This window comes from Pipra filicauda, unplaced genomic scaffold (genome assembly GCF_003945595.2).
Source record: "Pipra filicauda isolate LSUMZ 115617 unplaced genomic scaffold, ASM394559v2 scaffold35_size7292922_pilon, whole genome shotgun sequence".
NCBI classification, from domain to species: domain Eukaryota; kingdom Metazoa; phylum Chordata; class Aves; order Passeriformes; family Pipridae; genus Pipra; species Pipra filicauda.
The window spans coordinates 6,863,105-6,882,989 of NW_024104487.1; the positions used below are offsets into that span (position 1 = coordinate 6,863,105).

Sequence of the window (19,885 nt, forward strand, 5' to 3'; positions counted from 1 at the left end):
AATAATGTCCTGAAAACATATTTTGGAGGACTAATGGCAATTATTAAAAGTGGTGATTATGACGATTATCTTCTAAAGTTTCAATGAAGCTGTAAAACATTAGAATTCATTTGGAAATAAATGCTTTTGTCTTTCCTTATTGCTTTAACAGTGTGCTGCTAAGCCTAGGCATGACAGACCTTCAGGAGAAACTATCTTTCCTCTCTCTAATAGATCTTTTTATAGTCAAACTCATTTCAATATTCAATTCCTGCAAAAACCATTTCTGTTACCTATAAAATCTTCATTTCCCTGGAAAGATTAAGAACTCACAATTTTCCAAACTAGTTTATAATTATAATGTATCCCCGATGTTAATTAAAAGACACCAAGAAAATAATACAAATGATTTATGTTCTCCACCAGAAGGATGGAGTTGAGAAAAAAACAGAATTAATTTTGAGCAATTTTATTGATTATTTCCAAGGATAAAACTCTGTGCAAATCTCAGATATGAATGGGCTTTTGTAAGGCATGCAAAGGTCAAAGGAGGTAATCCCTCCTCTCCGACAAGAGCACCAGCACAGCTGCTACTATAGCCCAAAGCTGCAATAAACACTGCTGTAAACTTCTCGACTAAATCAATCTGGCCTTCAAACTCCAGCCACTAGAATCACTAATCACTCCTCCAGCTCTTGCCCTGTGGAGAGGAGACATGAACCATGACCCTGTGATACAAGAAGGGATACGAAATCACTCAATCACCCTCTTGTGTGCATTCACTGCTACTGTGCCACACCTTGAAAGAGCCGCGGATTGAATATGTACCTTCAGGCAAGACGGTACCAGGATTAAGTCCTTTAAACTATTCTATCTTGTATCTACATAAAATCAAATTTTTTTAAATGCCTATTTTTGTTTTCTTCGATGCACGTTCCTGAAGCACTTGTTTCCTTTCTTCCCATGGGATTCTCTGATTACAGTAAATAAATCACTGCAATTAACTGCTATTCCACCTTAAACTCCTGTCCCCTGGAGTCTATTCTACTTGCATCATAAAACCAAGTCATGGAAAAATCTAGAGAATAAGTAAGGCTGCTTTTTGATTACCTGGTCTGCTGTAATGCTGAGGAGAATGGGAGGTTGGGGTGTAGCGACCATAGCCCAGCGAGCCAGCAGAGCTCGGGCTTGATGTTCTGTACTGCTTGAAAGATCTGTCATCTTGGTCACCCTTAGAGGAAGACACAAAATACACATCATTAGGGAAGAGAAATGACTTCTGAAACAGGCAGAGTATGCCATTTTGCATGTTTCTGTGCTGTGAGGATGGAAGTGGTTGTCCTAAGATTCCATGCAATCCCAGTGAAATGAGGTGGCTTTCAGCACCTCCACCTCAACGTGACTGAAAGAGCTCTGCCAAGTATCAGAGAACAGTCGTGTTACCAGGAAAGTCAGCACATACATGAATTTAAAATTACAATACAATTTGAAAAGAACACATATAGGTGGGTGGAAGATGAGATCAGGTTAGCATGATAGCATTATGGCCACTTTGTGCCCCTATGAATGGGTGCATGATGGTTATAGACAACACAAAAATCAGCATTTGTTGGTTTCATTAAATCACAAAACCAACTGTATAAATTGCCCAATGTACCACATTGTAACACAGTCATTATGCTACGAAATACATATAAACACTCATATACAGCAATAGCATTAATACTGCAGCATTGTGCAAAGCAAGTAAGACAATTCAAGTCCCACTAAACCTGTGGTTTCAATCAGTTAAAACCATGTACACCCATTCCAAGCCTCTCACTCCCTACAGCTAGTTAAACTGCAACTACAATTTGCATGACTTCTTAACAGTAAAAGCCTTACTGAGCGAAATAGATGTGGAAGTGACTTTTTGTAAAATAGCTACATGAGCAAATTCAAATTTCTTGTTTTTTTTAAGACAAGTGAGAATCGGTTTGAGTTAACTTCAAATTGGAACAAATCAACGTAAACTGCAGATGCTCCTTTATGCAAAGCCATACTCCAAAAAATGCTTCCCTTCCCCTATCCCAGTAGAAATGAGTAAAGATATGCTATACCATAGCAGGTGTTAGTCACTTATGAATATGGGGACACCCTTCAGCATCCGTGTGACTCCCACTGGATTTTTCATCATTTAAACACACAGTAGACCCTACTTGGCCCCATGATCATCACCCAGATTCCTATGAGGACAACTTAACTATATCCATACATTCATCTTTAGATGGGATTATCCTTGACTCTACAGAGATGTACAATATTCCCACACCATCGGTTTTCCTCCTGTGGTCCAGGTGTGCTCCATCCCTTCAACCTCACCCCAGGCCCACTGACTGCCTTTTCAAAAGTGGAAAATCAGTTTTATATAGTGGTCAGCAGCATTACTGCTTTAATATCAAGTTTAGGAGAAATCATGAAAAAGCAGAGAACAACTGATGCCTTCCCAAGCACACAGCATTCTGTGGACATTCTGCCACCAACTCTACGTCCAGCTTGAGATGTTTCCCTCCCAAAGTAGTTACATTATTTACTACCCACTCTAACCTTTGTGAAGAGAGTTACAAGTAGTATTGCAATGTCTCTACAAAGTCTTGTGATGATATTTCAATATCATATGAGTGTTAGCTAATGGTCTGTGATGTGTCCAATTGTATGATACAGTGGAATTTTCCTCTAATAAAAATCACTGCAACAAAACTGGTGACAAGTTTGCAGATGATGATGCTCAAGCACCTGATAATGGACTCTCCAGAGAAAGACAGCAAGCACGGAGAAGCTGGATAACGTGAGAGTATTCATGTAACACAAATCATGGCAGCCCCAACCTCCACACCAGTATCACTTTTGGAACTTATGAATATTGGCACTTCGTTAACTCGTATGTCATTTAAAGGAAATTATTATAATCTTCCAAAACACCAAGTCTTCATATTGTTTCAGACCTTACCTTTTGTGTACTTTGTATCTCTGTAAGAAACAATCTAGTTCATGAAACCCAGTATTAAATAAAGCACACTTTTATTTTTAAACTACCAATTAAATTACACCTCTATTGGTTAACTTCTCTGTTTAACTAGTGGTTAAAGTAACAGTTTGTGAATTACAGTCCTTAATGACAATTTGCAGTTTTCTATGATTACCAAAATTTTGCAGTACATAAACTGGGATAATGGAGAAATTAGCCAGACCCCTGACATGTAATTGAGTATGTAATCTGGGGAACTATGTGAAATGCTTTCACCGCTTCCAAAGTAGTGTTTCTTGAAGCAATGACTAGTTTTGATCATTAATGCACATCAAAGGACACCGATCTAGAACTTCAGGTATGTGCAAATGATTTAACAGTATGTGAGCACAAATAGTATAAGTAGTTTAACTATTTGTGGAATTAAAAAAGAGAAATAAAAAGAAGAGAAAGCTTTGCCAAGCATCAATTCAAGTCAACTCATGCTGGCAGCTTTAAATGTAAACATAAATCATATTTCCCAATATAATTTATTAAGTAGAACTTGAAGAAGTGACCACCATACCACCTTTATTTTGGAAAGCAGAAACATGGATGACAGTGGAGACAGATGCATACAGATGACAATCCAGAAGCAGAGTACTTATTGAACACAAGTAACACTGTGAAAAGCATAAATTATAAACCCCATGCACTGTAGAGGCAGGAGGCAAACCCCACACTTCAGATGCTGCTGGTTATCGGTATGACCAGTTTTATGCACCACAGAATGGGTCAGAATAGGAGAACAAAGGCATTGGGGATTACCTCAGTAGGTGTTGGAGAGAGCAACTGAGGTGACTGCAAACAGCAACACACAACAAATTAGTGATACAAATTCATGCATGAGGTTACTTGTGAGAAGAACTACTTTAAAAATATCACTATCCATGATACACATGATACAGTTAGGAAAAACACCTGTCAATTAAGTTAGGGCATTTTTTCTTATTATCCATTTTTAAGTACATAAGGAATAATATATAAATGATTTCATATTAGTCTTTTAGGGATTTCTCTACTACAAAGTCCTGGGGTCTGGTGAGGCCAGTCCTGTGCCACAGAGAGTGCTGCTAGTAGCAAACTCCCATTTAAAACAACTGTCTGAAAACAACACACAAGCCCTAATTAAATCTGCACTGAAGGACCTCCAGAATCAGGACTAGAACTTGCTGTTTTAAGGAAAAACAAAATATCTGCACTATTTGATTTTCAATTAAACATCATGTAATTTGACCATTTGACGCTCATTTTCCTTTCAAAATTAAATGCTATGTTTGGCTAGCTGAGCAAATCTAGTGAAACTATTGCAGCTGCAGGTAGTAGCCAGGATGCTGAAATTTGGAAGACAGAGTTTGGTTTTTTTTTTCCCTCTGGCAATATACAGGATATAAATATTTGGGGCACCAGGAAAAAGTGCACATTGGATTGCAAGCATAGCCCAGAATAACCATGGAGCAGGTGCAATGACTGAGTCCTCACAGGACCGGGGTAGAAGGTTGTTTGGTCTATGCACCTCTGCCAAGCCTAGGTGTTACCAGGCAGTTGAGGAGGGCCACAAACATTATCAGCACCAACAAATTTTGACAGAGAAAGGAAATGCTTATGCTCCATAGGTTCAGTATTAGGCAGCAGCTTTTAGTTTTGTGAAATCAGAGACCTAAGTGCCATTTAAAGCCTTTATCAAATACAATTTTAATTCTTTTTGGATACATTATAATGGAGCTACTGTGGTTCAGCATTGGGCAGAGAGGGTTTGGAAGAAAGTCTGTAAAGCCTAACATACGTGCTGCACTTCACCTGACAGTAGTATTGAGACTTTAGTGGTACTGATTAAGTGTAAAAGTGATAGCAAAACTAGGGCTAGTAAAAATATTATGGCTATCAATTATAGAATTTATTTCTACCCATTCACTTATAGAGAAAAAAGCAGACTTCCATTCTAGACTGTATATATCTTGCTAATACCTATCATATAGAAAAGGTTTGGTTTGTAAAAACGTAGCTAAAATTTTAAAAGAAATCAGAAAGTCAAATGAAAGGTATATATGTTGAAAGAAGAAAAGCTAACTTGCATGACAGGAGTTACATACAAGTATGTTTTGCAAACACAGAATTACTATTAGTTATTAGTATAATGTTAAATTAGATTTCATTAGCACAAACTGTATCATATTAGCTCTGCATACGAAAAGGCTGAAGTGCGTGCATGACATGAGGGTGAACTTTAGTAAGGGACAGTTGAAAGAAATTTGTACATAGGAAAGTGATACCACTGTTGTGTTACCAAAATAACATGGTACACTTCAAAAAAAAAAAATCATGGAAGACATTTGGCTTCACTTCTGATTTTTGCATTATAATTAGCAATGGCTCCTGTTTCCTACCGCATGCAGAAACTACTCTCATGGAAAAACATATTTTAATTACATGTCATCTCCTTAAAAAATGATCACAGAAAGCAATTCTTTCATTTCCACAAACTAAAAAGTGAAATGAAATTGTTGGTCTTGTTTGATTTTTTTTGGAAGGCCTTGTGAATGAATGGATGACATGACTCAATTAACTGAAGCTATAAAAGTTACATTTTTTAAAGAAGTTATGCACATGTTTGGTAGTGTTCAGCAACATGTTCAATGATGCACATAAAACCTGAAACTCATAGAAAAAAAATACCCATATTTCAGTACCTCCCCGTAACTATGCCTGTCATCTGAAGAGTAACTGATATATGGAGAATAGGAGATCATATCTGGGCGGTCAATGTTATAGATGGCTTTATTTTTAGGAAGAGCAGCCAAATCCCTGTAGTCAAGAATTTCATCTCCAAGCTTTGCCTAAGAAAAGGAGGAAAGAAAGCAGTGAGAACAAGAAAGAATATGATCAGGATGCAATCAGACAAGGACAGATAAGCACAGGTAGAAAAGTCATCATCATAATAAACCACCTTTTGTGTTTGTGCACATATAAATCTCTTGTATTTACTACACAACGCAAAATATTACTGCTGTTTTCTTTTATATACTTTGCCACTTATATGACTTTGCCACTGACATTTGGCTAACAGGAGTAGCATGGCATCATTCCAATTCCCTGGTTATATCCCACTTACTCCTGTCTGCACAAACAGAAATACGAGACAGATATTGCAGTGTTTTTCAGGCAAAACAACCTTAATTTTGAAGTGGTTTCACTGTGCAGAATTCCCCTACTGTAAGCAGTAGTGAATAATCAAATATGTATTTCCAACGTATACTTCTCCATATGCTTAAAAATATTAGTCAGGTCTTTAATCTTTCCCATTCAAGTAGTGTCTCACAGCTTCACCTCCTTTCCTGACTATGTCTAAGTAGCCCTTAATTCTGGGTCACAAACCAACAGATGATGGATTTGCAGCATGGTGGATGAGATGGAAGATCACAGATGCCAATCAAGTAAAGTTCAAATCATGTCATAAGACTCACAGAGCCAACAGAGGGAAAGGGCTGTGTTGCTCCCCATTCTCCTCTTACTACGCTTATTTCAAAAGTGTAATTATCAAACTGCCACATTTGCACAGATTATCCTTCCTATAATTGCACCAAAACTGTATCCAGCACATACTATCTTGTAGATACGATTACAAGTTGGCCACACTGAGAGTGGAGAAATAGGCAGCATAATTGCCTCATTCCCAGTTCACGTTTTGCAGAATGATAAGCTCTTTTTTTGGCAGCAAAATGATGAGTGAATCTTGCTGTTCTCTGAAAATATCAGTAGGATCAGCTATAAAACTGTAATAATGTTTTCCACATGCAAAAATACAAAAAGTATCTAGGATTTATGTGTGCAGTAATTATACTTTTTCTTAGTATGAGCTAAGAAAATTTTAATAGATTTTCCAAGTTTTCTATCAGGTTAATCATACAGGAAAAATTTAGTCTGATAATTTTCAGTCATCCTTTTTTCTAAAAGAATGCATGACTTTGTTCAAACTTAAACTACATGGAAAGAAGGAAGATTCCTCTTAACTAAGAAAGTGCAACAAAGCTGCCATAAATATCACATATTCCCATCCTCAAAAGTAATGAAAAAATGTGTTTTAACCAAATATGTGATTCTTCATCAATCTATAGGTCTCCCCTTCCTTCCAGCTACTTTAAGAAGCTAAAGAGCAAAGAAATAGCCCCTTAATAAAAATAAGTCCCTCCCTACTGAGAAGCCAGTGGCAAGCTCTGATGCAGAGACAGGTAATGCAAAGGTAAGGAGTCTGTCCATCACATCTGTTCCAGGAACACTTTGGCAGCATTGTACCTAGAAGAAAGGCCAAGGAGGCTGTGATTTCATTTTTAAGGTATCCAGGCTTGTGAGCATTATTCTAGTGAGTCCAAGGAAGTTCAGAACTGGGAATATTTAAACATGAATTACAGGCTTTTTGCCTCCATCTCTCCATGTAGATGTGCAACTTCCCACTAGACTTTAGAACTGTCAGGAGTAAAATTTATGTAGCTATGTAATACCTTTCAGTTTAGATATAAAGATGTAGGCAAATTTGGATGAAAAAACACCTTAGGGATACAGTTGTTTTCTAAACACTGAATTCACCAGACATTCAATCTACACTGTTTTTTATTTTATTTGTTTCACCTACTTTCAATTATGTGAGTGGAATTCAAATCTGCTAAGGAAGGCTCAAATTACAGCTTAGAGGCTTTAAGCCAGTTCTTCAATAATCTGGTATTTTGGATTCTGTTAAAACCATGCTCTAAGTTTAGAGTATCTTTTTCATTTGGAATATGTAATTTTACAATTGTATAATTGTGAATATGATCTGTGTAAAAATAGTGTGATTTCTACTCCTTGTATAAGAGAACATACAACACAGACATGTAAACTAACCTAAACCTTCCAGCTGGATATATTAAGTTGGAGCACCTAACTCTCTCTTAATAAAATTTAGTAAAGTATAAAGCAGGACTTTTATTTAAATCTTATTTAATGGTATAATTTAGAAATCAACTAATTTTTAAGTGGTATTTAGGGGCTCTGAGGGCATGTCAGCACTAGGGCAACTTTCAGTCTGGATATAATGAAGCCATCACTAAAGATCATGAAAAGACGCCCAGTATAACCTTCAAAAGGCACTGGCCTGTGCCCTCTCTCAGTGCAAGAAGATACCAAAGCCTGTTATCAGTAGAAGAAGAAAAAGTGGTATGGCTTTAATAAACCAGCTATTAATAAACTATTTAATAATAAGCTATTTAATAAACCATTCAGATCCAGTCGAAATACACTTTTCTTCTTCTTAGATGACAACTCAGCTGTGACCCAGAAACACGCCTGCCCTGAGATGGGATGTTGTTCAGAACGACTGCATTGCTCTGACTTGATGCCTTTGAAAGTGTGAGCATGACAAATTCACAGTTCCTAAGCTTTAACTGTTTTCCCTAGATTCCCTTTTGTCCAACACAGTACTTCACAGAGTTCACTAGTTGGCAAGGCACAGTTTTATTATGGGTTTTAGTGACCTAAATCTATGCTCCTGCTGAAAGATGCTGTCCTGAGTGCACCATCCAACTCTGCCTTCTACGTTAGCACTAGAAGACATGTAGACAACTGGTTCTTTTTTTTTAACCTCTTTTTGTTGTCTGGGGGTTTTTCCTGGGTTATTTTTTAGCTCAGTCTGGTCTCAAATTTGACTGATCACACCTCTGTGTACCCACTAGTACTAGCACCAAAGAGGAGATGAGAAGACATGGCCAAAGAGGGACAGGGCTACATAGCGTGTAGGACCTTTCCTTCAGTGGAAGCATGAATTTATGTTTGGCAAAACCAATCACAAAAGCACACAAGACAAATCTTGAACATGCCTGTACATCATAACACTCCTGTAAGAGAAAGCAGATGTAGAAAAGCCAAGGAACCATTTTGGTAATACAGAATTCATTAACATGTTTTTAATTCTTTTTACTTTCCTATTTGTGAAAGCCAAAATTGGATTTAATCAATCTCACAGCTTTGAAAATTAAGCAGAGACAAGACAGATAGAGCAAGAACTTGTTCTCCTCTGGGGAATCTTTTTTTCCAATTGACTCATATTTGCTAGACAACTTTATTCTTTCATAGTCGCAGCTGTATATTACAGTAACAAATATTAGAGTTTGATTTAATGATAGCCTTCAAAAACAAGTCCTTGACTTTTAACAGCCTGTGAAGTGTATTTAAAACTGTAATCACAAACATGAAGAAAAATAGCATCCTACAGTCAGATAACTGTCACTAAAAACACATAAATCTTAGAAGAATGGTCATGCTGATAAAAACAATGAGATGGTTCATGGCTGGAGAAATAGAGATCATCTGGCCAAAAGAAGTGCTTACATGATAATAGGCTCCCAGCACAATGAATTGTCTTCACAATGACATTTTTTTTACTGGAGTATACCACTGGTATTCACCAGCACTGGAGCTCAGAAACACTAACAAACATTTAGATAAGGGGCAGTTCTTCCACTTTGAGTTCAGTCTTGCTCAGATAAAGGGTATATGGCATTCAAAGTAACTTTTACTTGAAGGAAGAAGATCCAAGGCATTTTTTTGCTTGTCCTAGTGTAGTAGATAAAAGCCCTCAATATTTGTAAAATTACCTCTCTGGAAGGCAATTGCATCTCTAGCAATTTTCTCAGCATATGGCCCTAACTGATGAGAACAATCCATCTACCAAAGGGATACTTGGCCAGAACATAGAAATGTCCTGAAATACTGAAGCTCTTCAAGAGATATTTGTAGGGATCATGCCACACTTGTAGATATTTTTTACCTATTGTTGAGAATTTGGCCATGAACATTACCTACAGCAATTTTGATCTTTTATTGAAAAAAGACTCATCATAAGATTTTACAATACCTGCTATTTTGAATTCTCTCTCTGGGCTTTCCAGAGCTAGCACTTCTTAAACCATAAACACATCAAAGCTCCTCTGAGGTCAGGGACTGGCATTTGGCAAGGCCAGAGTCCGGCAATCACACACATGAGTGTTTTCATAAGCAATCAGATGCAGGCTCAAGAGCTCAATTTAGACAAGTTGTGTTCAAATCTAAGCTTGTAATCTACCTGTGGGCTGTATTGTTTACTTAAACTTTTCTTTTTAGAAAGCATTGTGGTATTCTGCATGCTTTGGTATAAGCCAGCTCTAGTCATAATTCAAGTGCTATAAATACACCACCAAAAATTAGAGGAAACTGCCAGCATTCTGTTATGGCAAATGCAGTATTCAAACATTTTAAACTTGAGAAAGTAATTTCCATTTTAGAGGAATCACCAACTGCAGTGGTTTGGAGACACTTAACTTTCCATACAACGTGCTAAACTGTAGAAGGAAGCACAGGATTTTCCCCATCCCACAGAACGAATTTCACCATGAAATACTCACATAGATCACACGGCTTGGGGAACCTGATGTACTTGAAGCAGGTACAGAAATAATACTCTCAGAAGAAGTCCTTGTTTCCTGTGGTAGGAGAAGAGAAGTAGATAGGAAATAGAGGAGAGAGAAAGATAATTCAACTGTTATTTCAGAAAGAACATAAAAGACATTTAATTTAATTTAACCTTTACCACTGAAAACCGACATATTATAGAGAGCTCAAAACATACAGGCACAAAGTTAAATATAAAAGAACACTTTTGCAATCAATCAAATTAACCTTTTGAAAATGCAAAAATTGCATGACTTTCTTTTCCCCTTTCTTCAGAACGAAATAGGCTGGATCACTTCTGGGGTGAGAGGACAGCCTTTGGGCACTACCAGGGACAGGTCAAGTTACAAGATGATACAGTAGCAGCATTTTTACTCCAAGGTTATGCCATCAAACCATTCTACATTGTGTCTGGAACATGTGATGCTACTGTGCCATTCACTCATAGCAAACATGACATCCTGCAGAGCATCCGGCATCAGAGAGCCCATAGGATAGCTACCCTCCTTCACTGACTGTAAGACTACCAGATGAATTTTAATACTCAACCACTTTTGCTCTGTTTTCAATCATTCTGGCATTCAGTGTGACACTTATTGCTTTCTTTTTGGTAGATTCCTTTATGATGAAAAATATAATTACTTTTAAATAACAAAGGGCTGTGAGATGCAATTGTATTAACCACAAGTGAACAGACCTGTCATTTGTGACTGAAGTTTAAACAAATCTTGCTATGAAATTGATGGGTTTATAACCTCTTTTACCTAGATATGTTAATTCTGGGAAAATTTTCTTGCCCATCCATGGAAAAACCTGTCCTTGATTGCAAAGTATGTATTTTTCCATGCACTCAGAATGACTACAATTTACTGTCTCACTGAAAGCTGACACTTGTTACTCGGAGGTTACAACTATTCCAACCCCTAAAAGAATTTTAGCAATATTAAGCTGTCAGGTCAATGTAGCATCCTTCCTACTACTTCAGTTTTGAAGTATTTACTAGCTTTTAGAGCAATATGTAAATATATCTGTACTGTTTTGTGATAACAGACCAAACAAACTAAATTGTCACAAGTATCCTTCTACTGACCTTCTTTAACCCAAACAGTCCTGTGGCTTCTCTTGAGTCAATATGTGGAGATATGTAGCCATATAAAAAACATTCAGTTTAATTGTTTTGGCATGTCTGACTAGGATTTTGGAATTTCATCCTTCTAATTTTCAGTTGTCTTGCACAGAGGCTCTGCACACACTCAGAAGGTCCAAGGGAGCAAGCATGGAAATATCTGAGAAATACTTGTGGCTGCTCTCAGGATGATCATTTAACATGGCCAGTGTATTTAAATACCTCTCCTGCATAGTTAAAGTACTTTTCAGTTTTCCAGAACTTGTGTAAATGATATGAAAGTGTCATCAATGCACTAATGTAATGTACAAATCAATTCTCCTTCACAACGTCCTTACAGGAAACCCAATGCAGAGGAGAAAAATAACTGAAGAAAACTGCACTATTCCAATGCTTTAAACCCTGTTAAAGTCAAATCACAGTTTTGGATTAAGCTCAGGATTCCGTAGATAGAGCTTCAGAGCTTCTTTCTGTGTCCTGGGCATGGTCTTGGGCAGTTGGCTCTAGGTGGCCATGCTTGAGCAGGAAGGTTAGACAGGATGACCCCCAGAGGTCCCTTTCAAGTTCTGGGTCTTCCCCTGGTTCTTCTGTCATTGGCTGTAACATACTGCTTCCCTGGCATCCAGTGAGACCCATCCCAGTCTCCCACCTTTGAGTCCTTCCCCAGAAAACCCAGCATGAGTCTTGCACGTTTCCAGTGACCCCTCTGAACAATGGCTCACTGTCCAAGTGGAAATTAGTAACAAGTGGTGTCCTCCAAGGGTCTGTACTGGGACCAGTGGTGCTTAGTATCTTCATCCATGACAGGGACAGTGGGATTGCGCGCATCCTTGGCAAACCTGCAGAGGACACCCAGCTGGTGTGTCACCCAGATGCCACCCAGAAGGACCTTGATAGACTTGGGGAGTGGGGCCATGCAAACCTCACGAAGTTCAATAAGGCCAAGTGCAAGGTCCTGCACCTGGGTCAGGGTAATCCCCAATATCACAACCACAAACCAAGTGGTGAAGGGAGAAGGAGAAGGACTCGGAGGGTACTGGTGGCTAAAGAATTGCATTTGAGCCATTCCACATCTCACACATCTTTTATTCTCTGCATGATCACCTCTTTTAGCATGCCCAGTCCACGCTTGCTGAACATAATCTCCTATCTTTTTCAATAAAAACACAACTCTGTTGATTCTATTGCCTCTGTTAGTTCTTTTCTCCATACTACACATTTTTCTTCTTCTTCCGCCTACCTCTTTTCCTTTATGCCTTTTCATAGTCCTTACTTTCTCTTGATGCTTTAATTTCTTCTGTCTTTTCCAGCTTCATGCCTTCTGCTTACAATCTCACTCTCCCATCATTTTTCTTTATGCTGTCACTCTCTTTCACAACTTCTTTTTCCCCTTCATTCCATCTCTAAAGCTTTGGAGTATGCTGCTGCTTACTCCTTTTGCCTTTATCACCTACTTTAATTACATGCTGTGCATATATCTATACTTAGGTAGATAACTTGAAAACAACAAACTGCAAGGTTGATCAGCAAATTTCTCAAGCAAGAGACCCCTTTCCAAAGTTTACAAGTTATGTTGAGAAGTTCATTATTACCCTCTTTGAAACAGCATCCTTCCTTCTGACTTTATTTTTTCAATAAGGAGCAGAAAGACCATAAAAAGAGGATAAACTCAAAGACAAACATATACTCAGGAAGATTATTTCATATTCACAGCTTGTCATGAAGAACACCAGAGCAATCACTTTCCAAAAACATGGGTACAAGAAACATAGCCAAGATCCTTCAGGGTAAAACCCCCAAAAAATTTTTTTCAAACTGTAATTTAGTCAAAGTTTCACTTGCTAACACACCAGATTCGTAAACAATCTTTTTATAGCTGCTGCCTGCTGTTCAGATTGTCCCATGTGCCTTCCTCCAAGCCTTGAACCAGAGCAGAGTTTTTCTGAACAAGGATACCAAGGGTACCACTTGGAGCATCAGAGAACATCAGAAGTGAAAAAACCCCATACACAGCCTCCGCATTAAATGAGATAGTTATAACTCAGTCCCACCACTTCAGAGGGATCATTAATTTTTCATTTCCTAGGGGCAGCTTATTCATCTGCTAACCTTGTAATTCAAGTTGCCAGAACTCCCCCCTTTTCCCCTTGCACATGGACAGGTGCACAAATCATCCAACTTAAGGAGGTACTTAAAGCCAGAGATTAAATTAAGTTGGGACTGGCTTGCCAACATTTTACAAACAAATAATAAAAAAGAAACTCCAAGGAAGGATTTTTTTTGTAAAAACAAATAAACTGAAAACCCTCTGATCTTTTAAGTTCAGAGCCACATAAAAAGAGAAGAGGTCATGCACTGATCACATCATACTCAGACAGAAGTTAAAAATTAGCTTTTTTTTCTTCTTCATATTTTCATATTTTTTCTTATTCAGCTTATACATGTAACTCTTAGGTCAGCATTCTCCTGAAGCTGTAGCTTTAATCACTAAGTAAAGGCAGAATATTTACATTACATTATTACATTATATTAACCTACAAGATCCCTGTCTTTTAAAATTTAAAATTACCGTTGTGAAAAAAATTCCAAGCCCTTCCCTCCATGCCTGCTGCAAAAAAAGTTTAGAGAATAATATAACAATCAAATAACACTGGGTAAAATACATTCTTTTACCTTGTTTTTTTCTTCAGCCTTTGCAGCCTGTCTACAAACTGGATGCCAAATGGATGTTCCTGGAAAGAAAATTTAAAGATCTGCTTAATTCAGTTCCCCAATAAGAATCTTAAAAAGTTCAAAATAAGAACCTTATTAAACCCTCCTATAAGGTTTTCTAAGACACAGTATACTATTTCCCCTGCTAATGCATGGATACTTTCAAAGCTAAAACTGACACCCTCTCAATACCAGTAAGCCTGATCACATATATTTAAAAGATAAGGTGCACTTCAGAAAGCTATGTATGTTTCAATATGGGAGATCAACATCAAAACCTGAGTCCTAAAAAGTGATATGGGATCTCTGGAGTTCTTCCAGTCCAGCCTCCTGCTCAGGGCAGGTTCCATTGCAGCAGGAAGGGTTGTGTCCAGCTGGGTTCTGCATATCTCCAAGGATGGAGATCCCACAGCATCTCTGGGCAAACTGCTTCACTCTCATGGTAGTTTTTTCCCTTATATATAGCTAGAATTTTCTGCACTCTTATTATCCATATTCTCGTAATAGTCTGGCCCAGGTCATACAAAGTAGGACATTGTGATGGGATGGAATAGCATTGCAGCATGTAACCCTAGCTGAAAATCCAGTCTGTCTTTCTGACTCCGTCACTGTTCTGATCTTGCACTTCTATATGTTTGTCACTTGTTAATTAAATACTAAGGAACAAATTCAGGGCCATATCCATCCTGGAGGAAGCAGGAAATGGAGAATGATCCAATTCTCTATTGAATGTAAGTATTGCATGTAAGAGGATTATGAAGAGATATAAGTAAACTTTGAGTGTCAGATAGAAACTTAATAGTTTTGCAGTGGTCACTAAGGATAAAACGTATTTTAAAAAGCTGAAGAGAGTGTTCAAAACTTAAGTGTTCAGTGGAAGCAGAATGTGTAGAATGATATAAAATAAAATAATTATTTGTAAATTTTAATAGTAAGAAGGAACCTTTATCTTTATGCCAGTCAGTTCAGATAAAGCTCAGAACAGTTAAATAATGGGAATGCACTGCAAATTCTGCCCGACTAAATGGGAAATTGAGAACTTTTGTGTAATAAATATTTAATGTTTATACTGGGTGGAGAGCACCAAAGTTATTGGAAATGCTTTGTTTTCACAGCAGTTTGATAGTTTTCTAACTAGTGGATTTTGGAAACAAGATAGAACCAGAAAGTCTATTTCCCAGAAGACAGATGGAGATCATTAGAATTTATTTCACAAAAATAACCTAGATGAACTCAGACTCTTGCAGTATAAGTACCAGATAAATTATGTTTACTGAAGTTTTTTGGTACTGAACCACTAAGAAATATATTTAAAACACCTTTAAATTTAATGCTAAGTTGTCTTTCAGTTGCAGCGGGTCTGAACTTGCCCTGTATTTCCCATAAACTAATGCAAATCTTTCCAATGGATTTAATAAGTATTTAGATAATCTTTTTTTTGTTGTTTTTTAATAAAATTACTCCTGTTTGTAGTCAAACAACACTGGCTGGGAAACTTTGTCACACAGAAGAGAAAGAGTCCTTTCACCCAAAAGTCATCTGTTGGATAACCACTGACACTTTCTGCTAACGAACATGCAACACCTGAAGGAATTTTACAGTAGTTTATTAAGAGGATGAAGAACAAGTTATAAAACTCTGACATTTTTTTATTATCTAACACATCAGGTAAGGCAGTCCAAATAACTAATCATATATCTTTCATGGCATTACCATCAGTTTCTAATGGAAACTGCTCTTTATGTGAAGCAAAAAGTGTATGATAGTAAGCTAGCAGGAACATTTCATGCACCAGAAAATAGAGTAAGATGGGTCCAAATTATTAGGACCTGAGCATACTTTGTTGTTATTTGAACTAATAATCAGCACGAAACTTAACAAATATCCTCCCCTGTAACAAACTGAACTTAAAAAGAAGATTGATTTGCAAATGGGTTTCAAAGGGTTTGAAATCTAAAAACAAATTTGTAGTTTGATATACTTTTTTAAAGCATTGATTTGGCATGGGATCTTCGTACTGCTAAGCTGCTTTGCAACTGGGAGAGCCACAGCATTTTCTGGCTCCTGAGGGAGAATCCATGAGCACAAACAAGGATCATTATGTCCTTTAATGAGCTAGTTCTTGTTGCAAACCAAAGTGGCAATAGAATTATCATTTTCAATAACATAGTGAATTATAAATAGATCTTACTGAGACCACTGTTGTGTTTTAAATAAAGTCTAACTTTTCCAGCTTAAGGAAAGATTTCAAAGTACACTTCTAGAAAACTGTGGACAATTGCGAAGTTGTAAATACAGATCTGGGCAAGTATGTTATTTTAGGATAATACCCCAGCCTTGCAGTTCCCACATCTTACCGAGTTTCTCTTTTCCATTTTCCTTTGAAAAGATAATGCCAGTCAAAGACATATGCAAAAGCCTTCATCTTTGGTGTTTGACTCTGTATTTAATTGTGTAGTCAGTTTTCTTTGATCAAGTTAGTACAGTTGCTACATATGAAGGATTTTAGCTCATATCTATTCTAAATAACACTTTTTTCCCTTGCATACTTTATTGTGCAAGTCCTTCACTATTACCACTGAAAGTCCCTGACAAGAAACGTAGCATTTCTCCTGGGCAACCTTATGGCTGCATAAGGTACAGGCACATTGCGTGGCAAGGGCTTCAGCGCCATGGCATCCTCCTCTCCACCCTCTGAGGGCACTTTTCCACCTCTTTTCCACCCTCTGAGGTCTGAGGGGAACTCAGGTAAGGACCTTCAGATTTTGTCTTCCTACCCAAGCAGGCAATGAGTACAGAACTGCTCTTTGGATGGCAACAGCAGCTTTAAGAAACCTGCTCTTATCCATGTGTGTTAACTTTCAACCGGATCATTCTTTCTATGATTCACACTTGCTACTGGATTTGAACTGAGAAAAAAGTAATAGGTAAGAGTCAACAAGGGTTTGCTTTTGTTTTTCCTTAGCCTACATATTGCACTCTTTGCTTGCTTTGGTAGTTATGAAGTGAGAATAAGTGCAAAACAGCTCAGTCATGCTAGCAGGTGTGGGTAAGGGGCCCAGTGTAACTATTTTATTTTTTGTTTGTTTGTTTTTACCTTGAAGATACATTTCTTCTCCTTCTGCAAACATCTGATTGCACCTGACACATCGTGCGCAGGTTGGGTGATAATGTTTTTCTCCTGCCTGTTTGGAAAAAAGGGTAGAGATGATTAAGCATATTGATCAATTTAGCAGTTTCACTATGAGAAGGTTTTCTTTCATCCTCTTGATTATGACTAATTAGTGTAAACCAGTTAATGACAATTAGTTAAACAATCTCCTACAACCACAATGCCAATTTTTATTCTAGACAATTTGTGATTTAAAATGTAATTACGGTCCTGCCTACACACACACAAAAAAAAGTTCATGTGCAATAGTTAAGTTTCTGAATTTACAGAATGGGAATGAATTTATATAGTGAGCACATTTTTGCTGTAAACAACCATTCCGTGCACCAAGTGCGGGGCAGCTTAGAACTTACCTGCACAAGGAAGTTGGGGGGTCATAACCTTGAGCACTGATTTGCAACTCAATCATAAATTCATCCTGATTCAACTGAATATATAATCTTAATGCTCAGCAAGAACCATCTTGTGCAAGCAATGTTTGTAGCTGCTTTGGAAGTGTCTTGCAGGTACTACAGGGTTTCCATGAGGAATGTGTGTGGTGTTTCTACAGGACTGTAAGTTCAGAGCTGACACTTTGGGGTACGGTGCACTGACTCCCTCATGCAGTCAAGACAAGAGCTTTGCCAATGGCTCTGAGATTAATTCACATAATTTAATACTACCATTTTCACTGACTGGAATGAGAACAGGACTGAGCCCTCAGTTGTTAAGAACAGCTTAGTAACTCACCAATTTTCATATATTTAAATTCGCAATTACCTCATAATCCTGTTAATTTAAAGTGTTTAACCACTGACCTCATTGTGTTTTTCAAAATGAGGCATCTACCTGCTGCAAAGGAACAAGGGCCTTTTTACGTCAGGACATCAATATGTAACACAGATGAGGGTGAAGTTAACCTCAAATGACTATCAGGAAAACAAAACAAAACAAAACAAAAAACCCCCAAGATTCTTGGATCAAGAGATTTATGCAGGACTCAATTTTGGTAGCTTGGCCAAAATTCAACTCTATGGGTGACTGTGGGCAAACGTGTTGGCTCTGGTTCCCACAGGCAAGGACAGTAGCATCATAAGGCAATATTGGCTTGAGCCGGTGACAAAAATAGTATTCTTCTGAGTGAAAAGCACTGGCCAGTCCCTCCAAACCGCAATCCTATCCCATCTTTCAGATGACACTTACAAAACAGAGTTCAACAGCCCAAAGTTGGCTCTTGCACATGCTCCCAGCACTCCTCACTCTTCCAAATCCCTACAGAGCTGAAAGCCAAATCTTGGCATCTCCTTCCTCCTCTTTGACCCCACACTCTTCTGTGCTAGCCATGGTTTAAATGGCTTAAGGTCAATGCCACTTCCATTAAAAACAAAAACCAGGAGACCAAGTAACTCTAAAGCTTAGCAAACTTAGTAAACTAGGTTTAACTTAAGGTTAAGCTAAGTCTAACTTCCATAGAAATTATCCTGAAGTTAAAAATAAGCACATTTTGGTCAATGTAGAATGTCTCATAATCTGCTTATCTGAAAAGGGTTGACAGTGCTGCTAGGATTGTGTGTGTCTTTAAGAAACTACTGTGAAGTATTGCCCCACTGTCCTCAGGATGTAAATATGCTCCACAGCACCGCACTGTAAATCCCTCTTCCATTAATCTGGAAATTTAACCCTGTTAATATAAGGATGATTTGTCTTACTCTTTCTCACTGACTGGATGTCAAAGCTTTCAGAGGCATTTATATTATAGAATGGAGTCTGTGTCTGGGAGCTATTTTGCTGTTCACGATATCAATCATAGGAGTGCAGTAAATTTAGGTTAAAGAATCTCTGGTTTTACTTCATCAGTGCTCACTTGATTCACTCTTGAAACCCGGCTGCAGTATTTTAAATTAGCAATAAAGAAGAGCAACACACCACATCAGAATTGCTATTTCGAAAACAGCTTTGCTCCAGTTCATTCTTTTTATGGTGTCATTTGTGCAGACTTCAGAGTGATTTTTGCAACTTTAGACATGGAAGATGGTCACTACTAACCGTGATGACACCTTTAAAGTATCAGACCATGAACTATCAGTATTAGGCTTAAACCTCAGGTTTACAACTGCTTGCCCAAGCGCAGGTGTTTAGTCACAGAAGGGTATTTAAGTACCACCAGATAAACCTATGTTTGGAATATCAAGCTGAAAAGAAATATCATTTCCCTTGGAAGGTCTGTAGTGCACAAGTATTGCTAATGCAATGCCCAGCCTCAATAATTCAACCGATTTAGCACGGCTGATACAATTCCCAGGCTAACACTCTCCAGGGGAATTCAATTACTTCTTTGCTAAAATAAACTGCCAGAACACATTCTCAGGTAACCTGGATGCATGGTAGAACAAAATCTATTTCCCCAAATTTA

General features: G+C 37.8%; 1 protein-coding gene across 11 annotated transcripts in view; it reads right to left on the reverse strand.

Annotated features, from left to right (window-relative positions):
- ABLIM2 (actin binding LIM protein family member 2) overlaps window positions 1-19,885 on the reverse strand; it is a 140,121-nt gene that overhangs the window by 36,432 nt on the left and 83,804 nt on the right. For 7 of the 11 annotated variants that reach the window (XM_027723665.2, XM_027723664.2, XM_027723663.2 and 4 more), the window contains exons 7-12: window positions 17,419-17,506; window positions 14,283-14,341; window positions 10,438-10,515; window positions 5,716-5,862; window positions 3,794-3,826; window positions 1,090-1,210 (exon numbers count right to left, since the gene is read on the reverse strand). In XM_027723665.2, the coding sequence (XP_027579466.1) occupies window positions 1,090-1,210; window positions 3,794-3,826; window positions 5,716-5,862; window positions 10,438-10,515; window positions 14,283-14,341; window positions 17,419-17,506 (526 nt within the window). The remainder of the gene's footprint in view (window positions 1-1,089; window positions 1,211-3,793; window positions 3,827-5,715; window positions 5,863-10,437; window positions 10,516-14,282; window positions 14,342-17,418; window positions 17,507-19,885) is intronic. The other 4 variants (XM_027723667.2, XM_027723668.2, XM_027723661.2 and 1 more) reach the window with 1 other exon arrangement.